Source organism: Cervus elaphus, chromosome 4 (assembly GCF_910594005.1).
Source record: "Cervus elaphus chromosome 4, mCerEla1.1, whole genome shotgun sequence".
NCBI classification, from domain to species: Eukaryota; Metazoa; Chordata; class Mammalia; order Artiodactyla; family Cervidae; genus Cervus; species Cervus elaphus.
Window position 1 is genome coordinate 48,646,990 of NC_057818.1, and position 20,862 is coordinate 48,667,851.

The 20,862-nt window shown below is 59.1% G+C and overlaps 1 protein-coding gene across 4 annotated transcripts in view; it reads left to right on the forward strand.

Annotated features, from left to right (window-relative positions):
• Positions 1-20,862, forward strand: part of ACTN4 (actinin alpha 4) — a 74,832-nt gene that overhangs the window by 36,774 nt on the left and 17,196 nt on the right. For 2 of the 4 annotated variants that reach the window (XM_043894720.1, XM_043894714.1), the window contains exons 2-8: positions 8,605-8,719; positions 8,909-9,028; positions 12,537-12,623; positions 13,563-13,650; positions 15,505-15,583; positions 16,814-16,895; positions 18,651-18,736. In XM_043894720.1, coding sequence (XP_043750655.1) covers positions 8,605-8,719; positions 8,909-9,028; positions 12,537-12,623; positions 13,563-13,650; positions 15,505-15,583; positions 16,814-16,895; positions 18,651-18,736 — 657 coding nt within the window. Of the gene's footprint in view, positions 1-8,604; positions 8,720-8,908; positions 9,029-12,536; positions 12,624-13,562; positions 13,651-15,504; positions 15,584-16,813; positions 16,896-17,609; positions 17,696-18,650; positions 18,737-20,862 lie in introns of all 4 variants that reach the window. The other 2 variants (XM_043894729.1, XM_043894706.1) reach the window with 1 other exon arrangement.

Consider the following 20,862-nt stretch of genomic DNA (forward strand, 5'->3'; position numbering starts at 1 on the left):
TTTAAAACTTATTTGTTTTTAAAAAAATTTTTGGCCATGCCACGTGGCACATGGGCTCTTAGTTCCCTGACCAGGGACTGAACCCGGGCCTCCTGCACTGGCAGCGTGCAGTCTTAACCACCTGGACCACCAGGGAAGTCCTAAGGCTCCCCTCCTCTGGATCCAGGGCCTCTGCATGTCCAGTGGCCTCAGATGCCGGAGTGGAGAGGGCTGCCGAAGGCACCTCTATTCTGTGGGAGTGGTACACCAAGGGCAGGGTCTTCCCTGGCTTGTTTTGGGGAAGTGTACAGCCCCAGGATTATTTCTGTGAGTTCCTGAAAGCGAGCAGCCTTATCCCTAAGTAGGAACCCTCACCAGCATAAATGGGATTAGAAATTGTGAAGTCCTAAATGGCTGGCCACGAGAAGCCCCAGCCCTGTTTCATTCGTGCTAGGATTTCTGCAGCACCTACTATGTGCCAGGTACCATGCCCCGGTAGTGGGTTCTGCAGCCAACAGGACCCCGCTCTCGTGGAGCATCTGTTGCATGTGGGAGGGAGATGGGTTATGGACAAAGAACCTCGTTTCCGATAGTGACAAGTGGGGCGAGTGAAACAAAGCGGAGAAGTGAGAGCTTGGTGGAGGTGATAGCAGGGGCAGGGCAGGCTCGCTGGGACAGTGGCATCTGAGGGAAGCCCTGAGTGATGAGAACCGAGCAGCCTGTAAAGACCGAGAAGAAAGCCTTAGCCCAGCGTTTCCAAGGAGGAATGGCCAGCACTCCAGAGGCAGCCCTTGGCAGCAACAACTCACTTGCTTTCTGGCGCCTCGCGGGGGGTTGGAAGAGGCAGGGACGCCGGCTACCGGGAGGGGACTAGGGAGTGGGGTAAGAGATGGTTTCTGGACGGACACGCAGGACCTTTGGAATGCTCGCTGCTCCACTCCGCGGTATTTATACCTCTCCTCCAACTGGGAAGTCAGCTTTTTCATGTAGGCCGAGAAAAACTCCGAATAAGGCAACAGCAGGCCAGGACATAAGAAAGAAGCATTCCACATTTCCCTGTAATTGCTTTCAAATTAGGTTCTTTCGTCAAGGGGCCAGGCACACAGCTCTGTCCCTGGCTGCGTGTGCAGTTGGGAACTGGACAGGCAACCGAAGTGTCCCTGTGCCCCTGCCACGCCAGCCCCGATGACCTGAGCCGGCGGGGCCATCCGAGTCCCACGCTGCGGCACCTGTGTCGGTCGTGGCCATGTCATCATGACTGGTTCATTTTCTCTTCTCTCAGCCCGCTCCCTGGCTTTTGTCTTCAGAATCTGCTAAAGGCAGTGGATCTTCAAAGTAGCCCTCCCATGTGTAATCTCAGAGCTATTCCAGAGGCTTCACAGACTTCCTGGATGGATCCATGCGGGTGTTGCCAGGTCAATCACCTTTTCACCGGGGCCACTGGTAACCCAGATTCCGGAAGGCTTAGCTTTCAGACCCTGAAAGCACCTTTAGGGTTGGTGATGAAGCCCAGGGGCCAGGGGAGCAGCCCCTGCTTTCAGGACCTGAGAAGATGCCCCGCTGGGGCCAGGCCTTGCCCAAAGCCTGGCAGTAGCCGGCAGATGGGTGATAAGAAGGGTGGATGCCTACCCCAGGAATAAATAGCTGTCCCTCCCCTATGTCCAAGCCCCGGACACCCTTACCGAGGACCCATGGAAGCAGGAACCATGGGCAGCGGCCGAGGCCACAGCGGGCAAGGTGGGAGTTCAGGAGGCGGGACGGCGCCTTCCCCCTCAAAGCGGCTGATGCCCCAGCGGAGCGGCAAACCCAACACGGTATTGCAGAGGCGAGGTTTGACAACTCCCAGCTCCCCAGGGAACCCCATCCTGCCTGCCAGTGCCCTGGGAGAGTTTGCCGGGGCTCAACTAGGCAGCCAGTCCTTCTGGGTCAGGCTGCTGGCCTGGGATGTCTGGCTAAGGGGGTGGGCGGTATACAAAGTGGAAGGCGGGGATGCAGCGTGAGGCAGCCAGCGGCTTTTCCCAAAGTCCCGTCCAGCGTGGAGTCAATGGAATCCACATGTGAGCGTCCGTTGGCGGTCGGGCAAGCGCGGCCCCAGCCCTGGTCAGGAGCTCCTTCGCCAGAGACGATCAGCAGAGCCAGGGCGTGCGCCCCAGCCCGAGCCTCGGGTCCCAGCTGACTGCAGGAGACTCCCTTCAGTCTGGGTTTAGTGGAATTCCAGTCTCCAGCCGACATTTCCTTTCACGCCACCCCCTCCAGTACTAAGAACATGGCTTGTAACACGTAGTCGCTGAGAAGACAAGGGAAGGAAAGTTTTTTCAGCTGGGTTAGCCGCATCCCGCCAGGATCCTTCCCCTCGGCCTGTGCCATCACCCTGCCTGCTGAAGGGCCACTGGTTTCTTACTGGGGACTGCCCCGGAGCCCAGAAGGTTTACCTCTCTGGGTTGGGGGAGGGAGTCACCGATGAATGGCTCATTAAAGCCCATTGCTGCCACATTCCTGGCCGCTGAGGTCACCTCCCAAACAATATCCATCATTCATTCACCCAGCCGCCCCACATCCTGGCCACTGGGAGGGGTCCCTGTGACACAGGAAGGACTTTATGACCAGTGATGCTTGGCCTTCCCCCCACTCCCCAGCACACAGTGACAAAGCAGAAGCAGCTTGGGGGGAGGTGGGTGCTCCTGAGGCTTGCCTTCATGTGCCAGTGGAGCCCAAACCAACCAACAAGCTCGTCTTCTCTTCTTCCACCCCGCCCCCTCCCCCACTCCCCCACACCCTGGTGCTATTTTAACAACCAGAGAAGAAACTTTAACAGGCTGCCAGTGTGCAGAGGCAAGTTCTGAAAGCTCTTCTCTGTGGTTTTGTTCACATGTGTTCTCAAAGGCAGAGTCCACATCCTTCCTCCCTCGCTAGGTAGGTCAAGGGCTGTGTGCAGGCCCCCTTCACAGGATGGCAGGGCCACCACTTAGGTACTGTCTGCCTGCCTCCCACGCTGGGCTCAGGCCAAGCCTTTAAGAAGCAGATGGGGGACTTACCTGGCAGCCCAGTGGTTGGGACCCCTTGCTTCCAATGCAGGGGGCGTGGGTTTCATCCCTTGTGGGGGAACTAGAATCCTATGTGCCATGCAGCCAGATCAAAACTTTGTTTTTAAGAATTTAAAAAAAAGCAGGCCCTGCCTGCCTCTCCTCGCCATGTGAGCTCAGCTTCAGCTTGGGGACTGAGATGGGGACAGGACCTTTCTTGACTTCGCTTTGCCAGGCCAGTAGGGAACATCCCACTCAGAGGAATGGGTGTCCGCCCTGTGTTTGTGTTTATTGACTGTGTGACCTTGGGCAAGTCTTTTAACCTTCCCCCACCTCAGTTTCCTCACCTGTAAAGCGGAGATGATAGTGTCTCACATGACCACGGGGTTGGGGGTTTTATTTTTTATTTATTTTTTTTTTTGGGTTGGGGGTTTTAAACTGTTACCACGTGTAGATAAATGGTGGTGGTGGCGGCGGTTTAGTCGCTGAGCCGTGTCCAACTCTTGGACCGCATGGACTATGGCCCGCCAGGCTCCTCTGTCGGTGGGATTCTCCAGGCAAGAATAGTGGAGTGGGTTGCCATTTCCTTCTCCAAGGGATTTTCCCAACCCAGGAATCGAACCTGGGTCTCCTGCATTGCAGGCAGATTCTTTACCAACTGAGCTACAAGGCAAGCACGCGTAAATGGTAAGAGCTAGCAATCAGCAGTTAATGCACATTTACCCTCAGTGAGACCCTTCCTCCGCCACCTCCCCACCGCCTGCCACCACCAGAATGTAACCTCTGTGTCTGCTTCGCTTCCTCCAGTGCCTAATCGGGGCTCCAGGTCAGCTTTGTCGGCTCGTCGATCGCACTGGGAGCTCTTAGATGAGGTGCTAGGGACACAGCCACTGCTCAGAACCAGTGCTGCCCCTGAAGTGACCTTCAGACGAGCTCTAGATGCTTATGGCCTTTCCCTTCTCCCTCAGAGGGCCAGCAGTCCCTCCCAGATGAAACCAAAACCTTGAGTTTGCCTTGCTTGGTTACCGCTGTTGGCATCTTTAACATGGCCCCTGGCCTTCCTCCTCCTGCCAGGTTTCTCTTAGAAGAAGCTTTTTACCCTTCCCACCCACCCCCACCCGTCATCGCACATTGACCCTTGCCCCTCTGGCTCAGTCCCCACACAGCAGCCCCATCAGAGTGGGCCTGCCAGCCTCAGGACACAGGCTGCTCTCCTTCACTCCCTCCCTTTCTCCAGGGCCAGGCTCTTTTCTCGCTGTTGCAGGGCCTTTGCACATACTGGTCCCATTATCTGGAATGTCTTTCTTATTTTTATCCTATTCATTCTCCATAGGGGAACTTACCCATGTCTGCCTGGCCAGAAGGTCAGGAGCTGTTCCCCAGGATTTCCTCCCCTTTTTTCTTTTCTTTTTGGCCACACCATGTGGCTTGTAGGATCTTAGTTCCCTGACCAGGGATTGAACCTGGGCCCCCTGCTCTGGGGGTTAAGACTTTGCAGAGTCTTAACCGCTGGACCCTCAGGGACGTGAGCTCCCTCTTTGAGAGGAGAGAGAGGAAGGAGGACAAATGCACGGTGATGCCTCAGAGTGTGGCTGCCTGGCCAGGGTTCGTGCTAAGTCACTTCAGTCATGTCTGACTCTTTCTGACTGTAGACTGCAGCCTGCCAGGCTCCTCTGTCCATGGGATTCTCCAGGCAAGAAGGCTGGAATGGGTTGCCATGCCCTCCCTCCAGGGGATCTTTCTGACCCGGGGATTGAACCAGCATTTCTCTTGTCTCCTGCATTGACAGGCAGGTTCTTTACTACTAGCGCCACCTGGGGAGCTGGGCCAGGATCCCTGGCTTTAAATCTCGCTCTGTAACTTTACAGGTACATGACTACCTGTGGGCAAATCACATTACCTCTCAGACCCTCGGTGTCCTCACCTGTTAAATGGGGCAGAAATGGTAACCACCTCACAAGGTAGCTGTGCGGATGAGAGACGTTATTAACATGTGGCAAAGTGCCTAGAACAGTGCGGGCCACATAGTTAGCTTATGGGAGTGTCTGCTGCGGTTGTTACCATTCCCACTTTTCCTGAGGGTGTCACTTCTGTAGTTGAGTCATCACTTGGTTAATGAGATGAGTTCTGTCCCTCATCACACTGGAAGCTCCTTAGCGTGCAGCCTGGGTCTGCTTTTGCTCAGCGTGGTGGGTTCAGTGCCAGGCTTGGCCCCGGCCGGCAGGCAGCAGATGCCCGTCTCGGGAGTGGGTGTCCCGCCCCACGGCGCCCTGGGCATCGTGGAGCCAGCAGGGCCTGCCGCGCTCCACAACTTATGCTGTGACAGAGCTTGCAGAGTGGCGGGGGCACAGCGGACCCACGAGGCCTCCATCTATAGAAACCACCCTCCACACTACCCACCCCGCACATTTCAGTCTAAACCGGGCAGGGAGAGGGAGTGAATAAGCAGAATGTTATTTTTGTAACCAAGTAGAAGCAGCTATGAATTTTTCATGTCCCACTGGAACTCCAGCTCCTACTCACAGTCGTGCCGCATGGAGCTGGGGCTGCGAGCGGTGGGCCTGATCCCGAGGAGGGCCTCATGACTCCTGCCCACTGTACCCCGGGCGCGGGGCCCTCTGAGTCTCCAGCGTCAGCAGATGCTCCCGGTCTTCCGGGAGGAGAAAACGGCCGGACAGGCCACGGAGTGCGGGCGTGGGGCCTGTCGGCGGCCTTCCCGTCCATCATGTGTCGGGTTCCTTGCCACCGAGGCCACACTGGTGGGCATTCTCCCCAAGCACTCGCTCTGCATTCTGCTTGGGCCTCCGCCTGCTTCCGGCCAGGGAGATGCGAGTGCCAGGCGGAGTTATCATTTATCTAAAAGTAGTCTTTCCCTTGACATTTGTTTAACACTGAATACTTCATCTGTGCCAGGCACAGTCCTGAGTGATTTACTTGAATTATTTTGTTTAGTCATCGTTTAAGAGGGGAGATTACTGTCTCCGTTTCACCCAGCACGGAACCTGAGGCTTCTTGCTTGCCCGAGGTTACCCCGCTGGAAGGTGGCCTCAGTGGGCAAGGCAGGTCTGCGTGAGCCCCCAGCCAGAGCTCTTGTTTCCTGCCCAGAGAAGGTGAGCGAAGGTGTGGAGGTGGGCCATGTGTGCAGCGTAGGCAGTGTTGTGATCTTCTGAGAACAGACGACCTGAGCCCAGTGAGGCCAAGTTCATTCAGAGCCTGCCTAGGTTGGACTCTTGTTTCCTCTCCAAACCATGGTGGTGGGGTCAGGGACTTTGCAGAGAGACTAGGTCCCACCCTTCCCAGGGATGGAGTGGGAATCCGCCGGGTTGGATGTGGTCCCAGGTGTGTGAGTTCTCGGGAACTGATGCCCAGCTCTGTGGTGGATGTTTTAAAGCATTCCTCTCCTCCCTACCCCCCATTTAATCCCACAGCAAATACAGGCGGTAGATTCTGATAAGTCCATCCTACAGAGGAGGATGCTGAGGTGTAGGTAGGCCAAGTCTCCTGGTTGCAAACCCAGAAGTAAGCTGAGGGGCCGGCACTCAAGCCCTGAAGGATTACCTCAGGTGTAACACAGGCAGGCTGATGGGGAGAGGTGCCCTCCCTGCAGACCCGGTGCCTCGATTTCGGCCCAGAAGCACTGGGGGTTTGGTCTCAGGGGACTGCCGTCTTGTGTCCTCAGCCGGGGAGGTGATGGCCAGTTTGCTGCCCCCCTGCATCTTTCGGGCGCAGGGAACAGCAGAGGCCCGGCATTCCCCGCCACTTCCTGTCCCAGCCTGGCCTGCTGCTGCCCACTGGGCGGCTGAGCGCCACGCCTGCCCACTGCCCAGGCCCAAGGCCGCTGTGCTTTGGGCATTCTAAAGGCACGTGCGATGTGAGACTAAATTTCTACCCCTGGGAGCACACGCGTATATATGCACGTAATATCCAGCAAGACCCCAAATGACTGGAGAACGCTGTCCGAGATGCCAAGGGCTGTGTGTGGTAGCGAGGGCGGGCAGGGGGCAGAGAAGACACTCTGGGAGAGGCGGGCAGGGTGTCCGGAGAGGAGGGGACCCCAGGAGGCGTGGTGTGCAGAGAACTGAGCCCCTGCTGTGTGCCCCAGCTCCACAGGGGTCAACACCGCGAACCCTTGCGCTGACCGGACGTGACTCAGGTGGTGTCTTCACTGCCACGTTGCAGATGCGGAAACGGACGTTAGGAAGGTTGGGTAACCTGCCTGCAGGAGTGGTGTAACCAGCAGTCTGGCCCCGGTTTGTGTGAATTCAGAGCTGCTCGGGGGAAGGAGCGAGGGATGTGAGGTGGGGGAGGCGGATACGTGCGCACCTCGCTGAGAACCTGTTCCAGAGTAGCTCACGGCTGCAAGGAGGCAGAAAACAGCATGCAACTGTTAGGAGTGAAGCAGAGGGACTACCCTGGTGGTGGTCCAGTGGCTGAGACTCCACGCTGCCAGTGCAGGGGGCCTGGGTTTGATCCCTGGTCAGGGAGCTAGAATCCCGCATGCCGCAACTAAGACCTGGCACAGCCAAATAAATAAAAATACTAAAAAAAAAAAAGTGAAACAGTGGTCCTCTGACAGACCTGCACAGAGGAGGGGTGGGGCAGGCAGGTCAGCCTGGGTGGGCGTCCAGAGGGGCTGATGTTGAGGGGGGATAGGTGTGGACTGAGCCGGGCAGAGGCGCCCGTAGCGGAGGGGACACCCGCGTGCAGGTTTCTGGCTCTCTGGGGTGGTGGCGGTGGAACTCTTCTTTGTGTTGGTGGGAGGCGGGTGGGGTACCCTAGCCGCCCGCAACCCTTCCCCTTTCTTCGGGTTTGGAAGGATCATCGCGTTTGGAGGGAACCCTTGCTTGCACCCACCTTGTGGCGTGTTAATTAGGCGGCTTCTTTGTCTGCAAGGGGCCTTGCATTGAGTCTCCCAGTGTGCAGTTCTGGTGACAGTTGTCAAAACACATGGTGTTTGGCCAGTGTCTCCCTGGAAGCCCCTCGCCCCCCACATGGCCTCTGCCTGCACCCAGGCGCAGCGTGGGCTCTCCTGTGCATTCCTGGCCTTCGGCCCAAGTCCACGCTGGGCCTGCAGGCTGGCGGGGACAGGGCAGGGGACTCCCGTGGGAAACAGGCGTGGGCTTTTTCCCAGACCCTGCTGCCCGGGCTGCGTGGGCCCATCTCCCTGGAAGGTGTCTGGGCACGTCCACCTTAACTGATGTGACGCACTTCCCTGGCGCTGGCGTCGATGATGACAGAGGCCCCAGTCAGCAGGGGGCTGAGCGCCCGTCACCTCGGACGCCACGCCCGGGCCCCGTCCTCTGGTGTTCTCTGCTCTGGTTCTGGACCTGGGCTGCTGACATGAGTTCCAGTCCACACTCTGCCACTCATTATCCCGCTGACCAAGCGGTGGTCTGGGACCCAGCCTGAGCCTCAGTTTCCTCCCGTCAGCCTGCCTGGGTCGCTGTGGAGATCGGCACCAGCGTAGATAGAGGTTGGGCCCAGGGCCTGGCCCCAGGGTGACCTTGTTGATGCAGAGTCAGGGCTGCGGCCCGGCCCTTTTGCTGGAGAGCTCCAACAGCCACACTCACCCTCCCGGCCACCCTCTGTTCTGCCTCCCCAGACCTTCACAGCCTGGTGCAACTCCCACCTGCGGAAGGCCGGCACGCAGATCGAGAACATCGATGAGGACTTCCGAGACGGGCTCAAGCTCATGCTCCTCCTGGAGGTCATTTCAGGTGAGGCCCCCCCCCCGCCCACAACCACCCTGCAGGTGCCCCCAGGACAGCGCCCGCCCTGCCCACGGCTGCCGGGCAAGAGCAAGGCCTCTACCAGCTGCAGCAACACTGCGCCGGCATCGGCCTGTTCTGGGGAGCAGTGGGGATCCTAAATCTCTCTCTCTCCCTTTCATGGTGTTCGGTCCTCAGGGGAGCGGTTACCTAAGCCAGAGCGGGGCAAGATGAGAGTGCACAAGATCAACAACGTGAACAAGGCGCTGGACTTCATCGCCAGCAAAGGAGTCAAGCTGGTCTCCATCGGGGCAGAAGGTGAGTGGATGGGGCCCGGAGCAGAGTGGTGTTGGGGGAATTCCCCGGAGGCCCAGCAGTTAGGACTCTGTTTTCTCACTGCCAAGGACCCGGGTTCAATCCCTGGTTAGGGAACTACGATCCTACAAGCCATGCAGCCAGGAAAGAAAAAAAGTTGTGTTGATGGTCAAGATGGGGGTGCTGGATACACCAAGTGGTGACCACAGTGACTGCCTTTGATGCAGCGTTGGGTTCACAAACCACCCCCAGCCCCGGCACCCTACCCACCCCTGCTTTCCTTCCCCTAGAGAATAATCCAGTCCAAGAGCAGAGAATCCGGTTCACCCAGTCATGAGGGGCACAGGAGGAATGGCTTTGACTCAGACCCTGGACACCTCACTCCCCCTCCCAGTGCTGGGCCTGATAGGTGATCCGCCGTCTCTCTGAGCCAGCAGCACCTTTGCCCTAAGGCCCTGCGTGGTGTCCGCGGGCAGGAGGGGCTCAGAGGAGGGGAGGACACTTGCGGCCCAGTGTCTGGGCTCTGCGGCAGGGAGCATAGGTCCAGAGGTCAGGGAGCCGACCTTGCTGGCCACGTGGCCTGGGAGAGTGTGGCCTCTTGACGGGACTCCCAGGATCCCTCTGGGCCCCATGCGGGTGCCCAGCCAGCACCGTGACCTTGTCTCCGGGCCCTCGCGGGAGCAGCGGCATGCCCTCACTCCAGCAGCTAGAACTCTTGTCTTGAGCTTCCCAGGCGCCTTTGGAGACCAGGCGAGGCCTGATGGATCCCAGAAGGTCCCCATCAGCCTGGGCTCACAGTCTTGCTCATTAGTCAGAGCAGGGTTTCCTACACCCCGACATCCATGTTGTCCCAGCTTTTAGAAAAACAAAGAAAACTAATTGCTGTTAATGACAGGGTTCTGAGAGTCTGGCCGGGACTCCAGGCCAGGAATGCACGTCCCATGTTCCAAGGCTCTGCCCTGGCCTGGGCTCTCTCCAAGGAGGGGTGCCAAGCCTTGCATGCCACGGTCGAGGTGGTTGGTGTTTGTTTAAAAAAAACAAAACAAAAAAAAACACAAAACCCCGAATTCAATCAGGCCCTGAGATTTTCTGTCCTTGCATGGATCTTTCCTCCTGGCTCCCCTCCAGCCTCCTGCTTCTCACAGCTGCATTTTTTTATTTTGCTCAAATGCTAGCTTGTAAATACAGACAGGGTGAGAGGAGAGACCCATGGCAGTCATCAGTTTTCATTTGGAGAAAAACTCAGTCTAAAAACATTCTCCGTTCATGCCCAGACCGCTTCGCTCCCAACATCCGTGGCCTTCGGGCCTCTGGTGGGCAGCCGGCCGGAGCCATTCTGAGATCTCTGGGGTACCTGAGAGCCCTGATCTATGTCCCCCCCACCCCCGTCCACCCCCGACTCCCTGTCCCTCCACACCGTCTCAGCTGCAGGAACATGGCTTCCTCGTGGGGCTCTTGAGTGGGGTCAGGAGGCAGAGGCACAGCTGCAGGTCCAGGGAGCAGCTGGTGGGTGTGTCATGAGAGTGGCCGCCTTCCCTCCCAGTCACGGGGACTCTCTAAGCCCTCCGTGACCAGCCTGCTCGGGCGCCAGCTGGGAACGGGCACTGCGGCCGCCACGCCAGCCTGTGTCCATCCCCAGCTCTGGGGTGCCCAGCCCCCAGGAGGAACACAGTGTGGATTTCCTGGACGAATCCCCGCTCTCGCCCCACGAGAAGGCTCAGCCTAGTTTCCAGGCCTGGGGTTCTCTGCCCAGGGAAAGGTGCGGACAGACACTGTGTCCTTCCCCTGCCTCCAGGCAGCTGGCTGCATGTGTTTCCTCTCCCCAAACCCTCAAACCGAGAGCTCCCCTCAGCCGGCAGCCTGCAGCTTCCCTGGGGGGGCCTCACCGGTGACTAAAGAGCCCCCCACCTCCTAGTGAGTGTGTCCTCCGGGAAGGCTGGGCCCCATCCTCCGGGGGACCTTCGTTCCTCCTCCTCAAATCAAGCCCACCTAGAGTTTTCTGTCCTCGAGGCCGGTGAGCACGGTCTCTTGAAGCATCCCTCCGTTCTGCCAGTCTCCCTCCTGCATCCAGACTGGGAGAGGCGCAATGGGCTGCAGGCCTGAGAGGACCGCTGCAGGCGTGTCAGGCCGATGGGCTCTGGTCTGCAGTTGCTCGTACGCACTTCTCCACCCGGCCCCAGACCCTACGGTGCCTGAGCATCACAGAAGTGGTTTTTCTCCAAGTTGCTGAAGCTGAGGAACGTGTGGTCCAGACCCTTCTCTCTCACCCCTGGGAGTCTGGGACAGTGGTTTTCAGTCAACTGAGGAAGCACGCGCTCAGCAGCTGGCCCTTGTGCCCCCTGCTCCTTGCCGCCTGCGGCTCCCACTCTCTCTCTCTCTCCCTCTTGAGGGCCGGGCCAGGTGCTGGGGGTGCAGGACTGACCACGAGGCAGACGGTGAACAGGCAGCTGCTCCTGCCGCTTAGTCGCTCAGTCGTGTCCAACTCTTTTGTGACCCCATGGGCAGTAGCCTGCCAGGTTCCTCTGTCCGTGGAATTTCCCGGGCAAGAATCCTGGAGTGGGTTGTCATTTCCTTCTCCAGGGGATCTTCCCGACCCAGGGATCAAACCCATGCCTTCTGCTTGTCAGGCAGTTCCTTTCCCACCGTACCAGCTGGGAAGCCCATGAAGAAGCAGACAGACCAGCCAGTGTGTGCGTGTGAGGGCAGGAGCAGGGTGCCGGGGAAGCCAGGAGGTGACGCAGAAGCAGAGAGACAGAACAGGCTGGGAAGGACCACCAGCCTTCTGAGGAAAGGGACAAGGGGTGCACTTTGTGGGCGGACAGGAGGTGTGAGATCCTTAAAGCAAGCAAACGTTGGCTCGCCAAGAGGATGGAGCTTAGAGAGTGCTGGGGAGGGAGGGGCCAGGTCACACAGGGCAGGCCTTGTGAGCCCACCTCCAACACACAGGGTTTGTTTCAGGTACGGTGGGGCCTGAAGCAGGCACTTGACACAGATTCGATGCACCTGTTAGTGACCACCCTGCTGTGTGGGAGTGGATCATGGGGACGTAGGAGCCGGTGCATCGAGATCTGGGGGACACGACGGTGGCTTGGATTGAGGTGGCAGCACTGGTGTTGGAAGGAAGGGGACAGATTCTCAACAAATACCAGCGTGGCCTGCACCTGCTAGTCGAGAGACTTGCCCATACAGGGGTGAGGGGGCTGGAAATGCAAGCCTAACGCCTGGGAGCAATCCTTTGCAGTGGGTCACGAGAGTGAGCTGCCCAGAGAAGAGGGGGCCTGTGTGGCTGAGAACACGTGTGTGTGGAAGCCTGAATGTGCCAAGTGGCAGAAGGCTTTGGGGACCACGCTTCCTGTTGAGGGACACCTCCCAATGCAGGTGGTGTGGGACAGGCCTGGGCAGCTCTGTCAGATGACGGAGTTGAACTCTGGACAGGGCCGGGGGCCGCCTGGGGAGTCACCCTCTGCTTCCCAACAACCTTCTCACCCTCTGCCCCTTTCCCTGCGTGCAGAGATTGTGGACGGCAATGCGAAGATGACCCTGGGAATGATCTGGACCATCATCCTCAGGTTCGCCATCCAGGACATCTCCGTGGAAGGTGAGAGCCGAGGGCCTGCCGACTGGCAGAGAGCAGCCTTTTCTCTCAACCTCAACTCCAGTGCCACCCCAAGTTTTGAGGACTTGGTTAGACTTTCGGGTGTTTTGTCTTCATGCCTCAAGTCTCTTTCCTGAGTCCGGACATGACTCCCAGGGCCTGGCCCTGCCCGGGAGTGCTGAGTGGAGGTGTGGCCCAGGTGCAGGTGAAGGGGGACCCGTGCGGCCACCCCCTCTCAGTGGACCCTCACACCACCCTCGTCTGGTGGGCATGACCGCACCATTTTACAGTCTGGGAGCGGACTCGTGATAGAGTCAGGCCTGGCCTCGTTTTCCGGGGCGTCAGCACCCACGTTTCCACTCCACCTCCCACCCTCGGACTTGGCCACCACAGGGTGAGAGAAACCACGGGGCCGGCGTGTGGAGGGGCTCCTGGTGACAGGCCCGAGCAGTGACCAGGACACACGTGGTGCCTGCCCTCACAGCGTGCCCAGTCTGCTGAGCACAGTCCACGGGGCGCTGCCCATGGGGACGGAGGGGCCTCCCGGGGCCCTCCCACCCTGCTTCCTCAGAGCTGCGGCTGGCCCCCGCGTGGGCAGCCCCTTCTTGGGGCCTTGTTCAGAAGCCGGGCCCTGCATCAGGCGCTTGTGGGGCAGTGTGTCCTGCCAGGCATAGGCTTTGGGGTCAGAAACGGCTCAGGTTCAGGCCCTGACACTGCCCTGTCACTGTCACGTCCAGGGTGACCCCAGGTGAGTGACTGCTTCTGGGGCCTGGCATGCAGCTAGGATGCGGAAGGGGCACCCACGCTGCGGCTGCCCCGTCCCAGGGCCTCTTCCCCAGCTTCTCTCTGCCCCTTCTGCCTGAGCCCCGAGGGTGACCCCCCGCACTGGGTGCTGCGCCTCTAGTTGTGAGCTTGTGCTCACCATCCTTGTGTGTTCTGCAGAGACCTCTGCCAAGGAAGGGCTTCTCCTCTGGTGCCAGAGAAAGACGGCCCCATACAAGAACGTCAACGTGCAGAACTTCCACATCAGGTGAGCGGCCGGCTAAGCGCCAGCTAACGTCATCCCGAAGCTGCTTCCCGGGTCTTGAGATGCTGGTTGGCCCCACCCCCACCCCCACCCCAGCTCTCTTGCTGTGGTTTTGTCAGGGTCTGTGAGGTGCCAGCTCTCAGGAGCGCCCCTCCCCACTGGCTTCCATGAACCCCTGGGAAATTCCCCGCGTCCCTTGGGGGAGGTGGCGGTCGCCTCACCGTCCCGGCTGGAGGCCTTATGGCCCGGCACCTCTGCGAGGCCCTGTAGTCTCCTTCCCCAAGTCTGGTAACTCGGAAGGAGCAGCAAAGCTCTTCCTTTGTTTTGACCTCTCAAGAGGGACCTGCCGTCCTAGTGAGTTCAGTGTCGGGGAAATGTGCCCTGTGTCCATTAGAGGAACAGGACTCAGCCGGAATAAGCCTGCTCTCCCTCGGGTCAGGGCAGAAAATGAGTGTGTCCACAAGGCAGGCATGATCAGTGGGAGATCTGGGAGTATGGCACGGCCTGGGGATTAGGCGTGCAGGCTTTGGGGGTGGCCTTGAGATCAGATCCGACATGACCGTGACTTCACCCCTCTGAGCTTCTGCTGTCTTCCTGGGTGGATGGTCCAGGGAGAGGACACACATCGGGATGAAGAACGGGGTTTTCCAGCGTCCACAGAGGTCCTGCTGTGTCCTCGGACTTCCCAGGACCCTGCACTAGGCCTTGGGGATCATTGTGCTCAGCCGTTTGTAGCCTGCAGTCCCTCCCTTGATCTCCTCCACGTCTCCTTCCTTCCCAGCTAGCTGGTCCTCCGTGCACTTCTCATTCGTTTATTTATTCAGTCACTAAATACCTATGGAGTGCCTACTCCATGCCAAGAGTGGGAATACAACAGCGCCAAAATCAAGTCCCTGCTCTTGGAAGGTCACACCTCAGCCGGGGGACCAGTAGTTAACAAAGGTGTGAAGAAACCAGCCTAATTCCAAGTAGTGAGAAGGGCCAAACAAAGACAACAAAATAGGATAAGGTGACAGAAGGTAACCAGCAAGAGTACCATGGTCAGAGAAGGGGGTCTGTCTGAGACGTCATTAAGTTTGACCTCCGAAAGAGCCAGCCTTTAGAGCAGCTATCCCCAACCTTTTTGGCACCAGGGACCGGTTTCATGGAAGACAGTTTTTCCACGGACCATTCCGTTCTCTGAGGGTAGGAGAGGGGCACGGTTTTGGGATGATTCAAGCCCATTACATTTACTGTGCACTTTATTTCTAATCTGATGCTGCCGCTGACCTGACAGGAAATACCCGTCTACAGCCCAGAAGTTGGGGACCCCTGCCTTAGAGGCTCTCAGGGAGGGAAATGTGACCAGTCTGGCCTGGGACCAGCTGTCACTTCCCTCTGAACAGAGCCCCTCACGCCAAGCCACGTCCTGGCATTTAGTCAGCCGAGGTGCAGAGGGCCCGCAGTGCAGGCCTGTGCAGCTCAGCAGGGCCACGCACGGCAGTGCTCAGCGGGGCACGGCTACCCCGGTAACGAGCAGTCACAGAGCGCTTGTCACGCGTCAGGTATCGGCCTAGGCCTCACACAGTTATCCTCACAGCAGCCCGATGAAGTGTAGGCACTGTATTATCCCTGTTTTGCAGATGTGGAAACTGAGGTAGCAGGAGATTAGGGGACTTGCCTAAGGTTGCACTGAGAGCGGAAGGGGTGGAATTTCCCCCCAGACGGTCCAGCTCCAGCAGGCAGGCTCACAGCCAGCCGGGCACACGCTCTAGACCACCTCACCAAGTAGGAGGTAGTCATTCCTGTGTGCCCATGGCCCACAGTCCCTCATGACCACGGGGGCCCTCCTCACAACCTTGGCCTTTCCATCCTTAGCTGGAAGGATGGTCTTGCCTTCAATGCCCTGATCCACCGGCACAGACCGGAGCTGATCGAGTACGACAAGCTGAGAAAGGTACGTGTCTCTGTCTCCCCTCAGTGGCCCACAGACACCCCGACTCTGACCCTGACTCTGGGCTACTGCCCCGAGCCCATCCGTCGCTGGTGTCCAGAGCTGAACTCTGTGCTCAGATGGGCAGACTGGGAGGGCCCTGTGCCAGCCATCAGCAACCAGGCTCAGTGGCTGATTCTTGCCTCCTTTGGTCCCCTTGGGACCCGTCCCCTTCTCCCTCCTTGAGCATTGCAGCTGCCAGGGGTTATGGGAGGTCCTGGCTGACCATGCTTTCCAGCTTCCCTTCCTTTTTATTTATTTATTTACTTACGGCATTATCAGGTCCTAGTTGCAGTGGGCAGGCCTCTCTCTAGTTGTGGCGTGAGGACTCAGTCATTGTGGCACACGGGATTAGTTGCCCCTTTGGCATGTGGAATCCCCGACCAGGGATTGAACCCGAGTCCCATGCTTTGGAAGGCAGATTCTTAACACTGAAACACCAGGGAGGTCCCCAGCTCCCCTTCCATAACCCTCTAGATTCTTGAAGCGTTCACGCTCTGCCCGGTGGAGAGGGGTGAGGAATTCTGAACCATCACGGGGGGACCCATGCTACAGAAGAAGGAAGGCGCCCCTGAGCTGGCCTCGTGGGGCAGGCCCCGTGGGGGAGGCAGCCTAGGGCCAAGCATCATCCCAGATGGGGGGGCAGGGGTGCCCAGGCCGGCGCTCAGCCCACTCAGGCCACAGCAACTAGTCGAGTAATCGAATGGGCTATAGCTGGAGAGCGGGAGAGGCCTGTGAGGGAGGGTCGGCGTGAAGTGGGCTCTCATCCATGAGCCGGGCTGAGCTTAGAACGCGGAGGCTCTCTGCTCCCCAGCCCCATCCCCACACACACCCCAGTGCTCTCTCAGGTCTGGATCAGTGTTTCAGTGCAGGCGGTCTTAATCTGGGACCCAGGGATGGCTGGAAATTCTAAGGAAAGAGCACGCCTGTGTTTCTTTCTGGAGGAAGGGTGCACAGTCAGCCCCCCAAAGGTTTCCAGCAGCGTTCCTTTGAGTGGGAATTGACTTTATCCAGGTGTGTCCACCCCGCCCTGCCCCCAGCTCCCTGCAGCAGCACAGGAGAACTGCCTGAAGGAACATTTCCAGTTCCAGCCCTCCCCAGGATCCCTCCCTTCAGGGCCAGCCCTTGTTCCCTCTGCTTGTGCGTCCTGCCCCTGACGGTATCTCTCCTCCTTCCCTCGCCTCCCTCCCCCAGGACGACCCCGTCACCAACCTGAACAATGCCTTCGAAGTGGCGGAGAAATACCTCGACATCCCCAAGATGCTGGATGCAGAGGGTAAGTACATCCCCCTTGCTCTGTCAGCACGCTGTTTTATGGGCATGTCTTGGGGTGACCTCGGAGCTGGCGGAGCCAGCCGGAACGCCTGAGCGAATCTGCGTGAACCGGGAATGATGGTGTTGTCACCCAGGGCGCCCAGGCCAGAGCAGCCTGGGAGGGAGATGGTGGGGAAGGGGACCTTGGAGGAACCAGCTCTCAGGGCCGCCCCTGGGGCCTGGGCCTCCCGCCAAAGCCCTTCCTGACTGGTCCCACCCCTCGGTCACTGGGACGGTCGGCTCCTGTGAATAACCAAGGCCTCCACCTTCCTGCCTGCCACAGGCTGAGGATCTGGAGCCCACAGAGTGGAGTGTTGTTTTCCTTTTCCGGCTTTGCTCCGTTTCCCAGCCACGCACCACCCCAGCCGGGACCCCTGCCTCTGGCCTCCAGCGGCCCCTGGGGCTGACCGTTTAGCAGCCCCTTGAGGCCGTTCTCAGAGAAAGGAAGTCGCCTCGTCTTAATCCCATTTCCCACAGCCTTGGCCTTTCCGGTGACCATGGGGGATGGAGGGGCCGAGGGGCTGGCCAAGCCCACTGGAGTCGCCCAGGGTCATGGAATCAGCTCCGAGGGTCCTTCTCCCAGGACTCCTGCTATGGCCTGGGGAGCCCGTGCATCTCCTTGAGCGCCTGTCCCCACCCCCGCTGGGGCGGTTTAACCCTTGTCGTTCACTTACAGACATCGTGAACACGGCCCGGCCCGACGAGAAGGCCATAATGACCTATGTGTCCAGCTTCTACCATGCCTTTTCGGGAGCGCAGAAGGTACCGGGCAGGGCCAGGCAGGCCCACCTCGCCGCCACCGCCCAATGCCGCTGCTGCCTCTCCTCCCGCACTCACCTCATTTCTCTTGCAGACAGCAGTGGCCTCTCTCTCCAACTGGAAGCCACCCCCCCGGCTCCTCGGCATCACCGCCTGTTTAGTCTCTGTCTGCTCGTGGTATCTCTGGAGTGCCTCAGAGCTCACCCCCCTACTTCAGTGCCAGGCACTGAGAGTTACATACAGTCAGTGACCCAGTCAGGCAGGGCCCCTGCCCTCACGGAGCTTACATTCTAGTGGGCAAGACAGACAACGAGCAGGTCCGCAGAGAAAGTAACGTCGCGTGAGAGGAGTCGTGGAGAACACACAGCATGGTGGGATGCACTGGGCTCCTTCACCTGGGGCCGCCGGTGGGGAGGGGCGTGATGAGCAGGAGCTGTGGACAGAGTGTGTCAGATAGAGGGGGGAGCAAGTGCAAAGGCCCTGAGGCATCAATGGCGGGGCTTATCCAAGGAATGGCTGGGGAGGAGAGGAAGATGAGGTCAGAGAAGGTGACTGAGCCAGGCTATGGGAGACATTGCAGTCCTGGAGTTTGGGTTTCATTCTGAGACCCCAGGAGATGATTGGGGGTTTGTGCTCAGGTGGTAGGTGGTCACAAAGGACATGGATCCTACATATGTTTTCAGAAAGATCAAATAGTGCAAGCAAGATCCCTCCAGCCCCAACCAAGGCTTCCTGGCTAGTGTGTCCCAAACCCGGGCCTGGTTAGGAAAGGAATCTGTCCCTTTCGGATGTCCCCCCTTCCCCTTGGCAAGACGAACCCACGCAGGCCGGAGCCGGGGTCTGGCTTCCAGTCCAGAGCCAGCGCTATCCTTCCCGCATGAGCCTCGGGCCCGACCTCGGCCGCCCTTCCTGCGTCTTTCACTCTCTCCTGCCTCTCTCTCTCTCTCTCTCTGCGCAGATATTGTAGGCACTCTGAGGCCAGATGAGAAAGCCATCATGACTTACGTGTCCTGCTTCTACCACGCTTTCTCAGGGGCTCAAAAGGTGAGCTGGGGGCGGGAGCACCTTCACTGCTGTGGCTGGAGACTCACCCTTGCCACGCCCCCCACCCCCACCGCCATCCCAGTGCCCGAGCTGTGGCCTGAGGACTGAGCCAGCCTGGAAGGTTCTTGTGACCCTGAGCCTCCATTGCCATCGCCCAGCCAGCACTGGTCCAGGGCTGAGATGCCGCAGACAGTCCCACGAGTCCCTCTGTGGACACAGCCCACCCTGTGAAGTGGCGGCAGGTCCCGGCTTCTCTGGACGAGGCAGTCGAGTCCCAGTATCACCTCGGACAGCGGGGTGCAGCTGGGGCCTGTGTGCCTGCTCTCAGCTGTCCCCCTCTTCCCCTGATCCGTGCCTGGCCACCTGGCTGCCGCACTGGCCGTGTCCCCACTGGGAATGCTGGCTCTCCTGCCCTGCTCTGCGGCTCCTCCCCCCAGCAAACGCCCCAGGACAGGCCCGTCTCTGACTCCATGGGCCCAGGTCACCGGGCCCCTGCCCACCACAGCCCCACCACCGCAGGCAGGGAGTCAGGAGTGTCTGTTCCCCGGGGTGGCCCTCCCCGAGCTGGGCCGACCTCACAGCGGAGCTGCCCCTGCCGCCTGGAGGCCTGGACACCTCTGTCTCCTCCTGCCTCCGGGGTGTCTGGTTTTGGCCAGCAGTGTATTCCCAGCGACTTGGTTCTGTATCCTGGTTAGCGGTTGGGCAGAGAGAAGACCAAGAAATGAGCTGTTTATTGAGCACTGACTGCGTGCTTCCCAGGTGGCACTAGTGGTAAAGAACTTGCCCGCCAGTGCAGGAGGTGTAAGAGACACGGGTTCAATCCCTGGGTCAAGAAGATCCCCTGGAGGAGGACACGCAGCCCACTCCAGTATTCTTGCCTGGAGAATCCCATGGACAGAGGAGCCTGGCGAGCTACAGTCCATAGGGTTACACAGAGTCAGACACAGCTGAAGCAACGTAGCCCGCACGCAACTGCGTGCTAGGACCTCCTCCAGACACTCCATGTGCATGGGCTGTCAGCGGCCCATGCTCACACCAGGAGTGGGCGGGCCCCGTTATCCCCACTTACAAGAGGGGGACACAAGTCTCAGGATGGGGACTTTGACTGCTGCCAGCCTCAGAGCCCCAGGTCCAGCACGGCCTTCCTGCGGGCAGTCTGCCAGGGTCCCTGCTCTGCCATCGCTCAGCAGTGTGACCTCGGAGAAGTCCCTCACCTCTGTTCTCCCTCCTGTAAAAAGGGGAGCGGACGAGCGCCCTCCTCAGGATCGTCTGAGGGTGAAATGAGCAGGCCAAGGGCTCAGGACAGTGTCCGGCCCCGTAAGTGCCCCGCACATGGCCTGGCAGTGGGAATGGCCTCCCCAGCACGTGGCTGGAGTGTGTGTTTGACGTGTTCTGCTGGCGGTGGGTTGGGGGGGTTGCCTTTGGCACCAGGCAGGGAGAGTGGAGGGGACCCCTCACCCTCGAGGGAAAACAGGGTGGAGGTGGGAGATTCCTGGCCACAAACCCCCACTAATAGCACGTTTGCTGTGGGCCTCACCCCTCCGCAGGCCCCACGCCACCCTCGCTGCCACCACACTGCCCTGAAAGAAGTATCTTCTCTCTGCCCAAACTGCCCTCTGGTGCTTAGAGCAGGACTCCAGGGTGGGGGACCAGAGGCCTGGAGGCATCTGTGGGAGGGGATGCCGGCCCGAAAGCCCAGGTCAGAGCATTTGGGAGTTTTTTTTGGTGTTTTTTTACCCCTTGGAGTTTGGGATCTTAGTTCCCAGACCAAGAATCTAACCCGCGCCCCCTGCAGTGGAAGCAGGGAGTCCTAACCACTGGACGCCAGGGAAGTCCCAACATCTGGGAGATTTTGAGGGAGCTGGGCCCCTCTCGTGAGGGAGGAAATAAAGGCCAGCCTCTGGGGAGCTGCTGGTCACAGGGACGTGCAGAATACAGGCCTCTCCAGCTTCCCCCAGCCTATGTTTACTTCTCAGGAGAGCCCCATAATGCTTGTGTTATTGCCACCGTCTTTTCCCCAGAGGCTCCATCAGGCCTCTTAAAAGAATGCTCTCTGGGTTTTGTTTCATTTCATGAATGCAGGGCAGCCCTAGTCCTTGCCCCATGTATGCCCGTCCTCTCCTGAT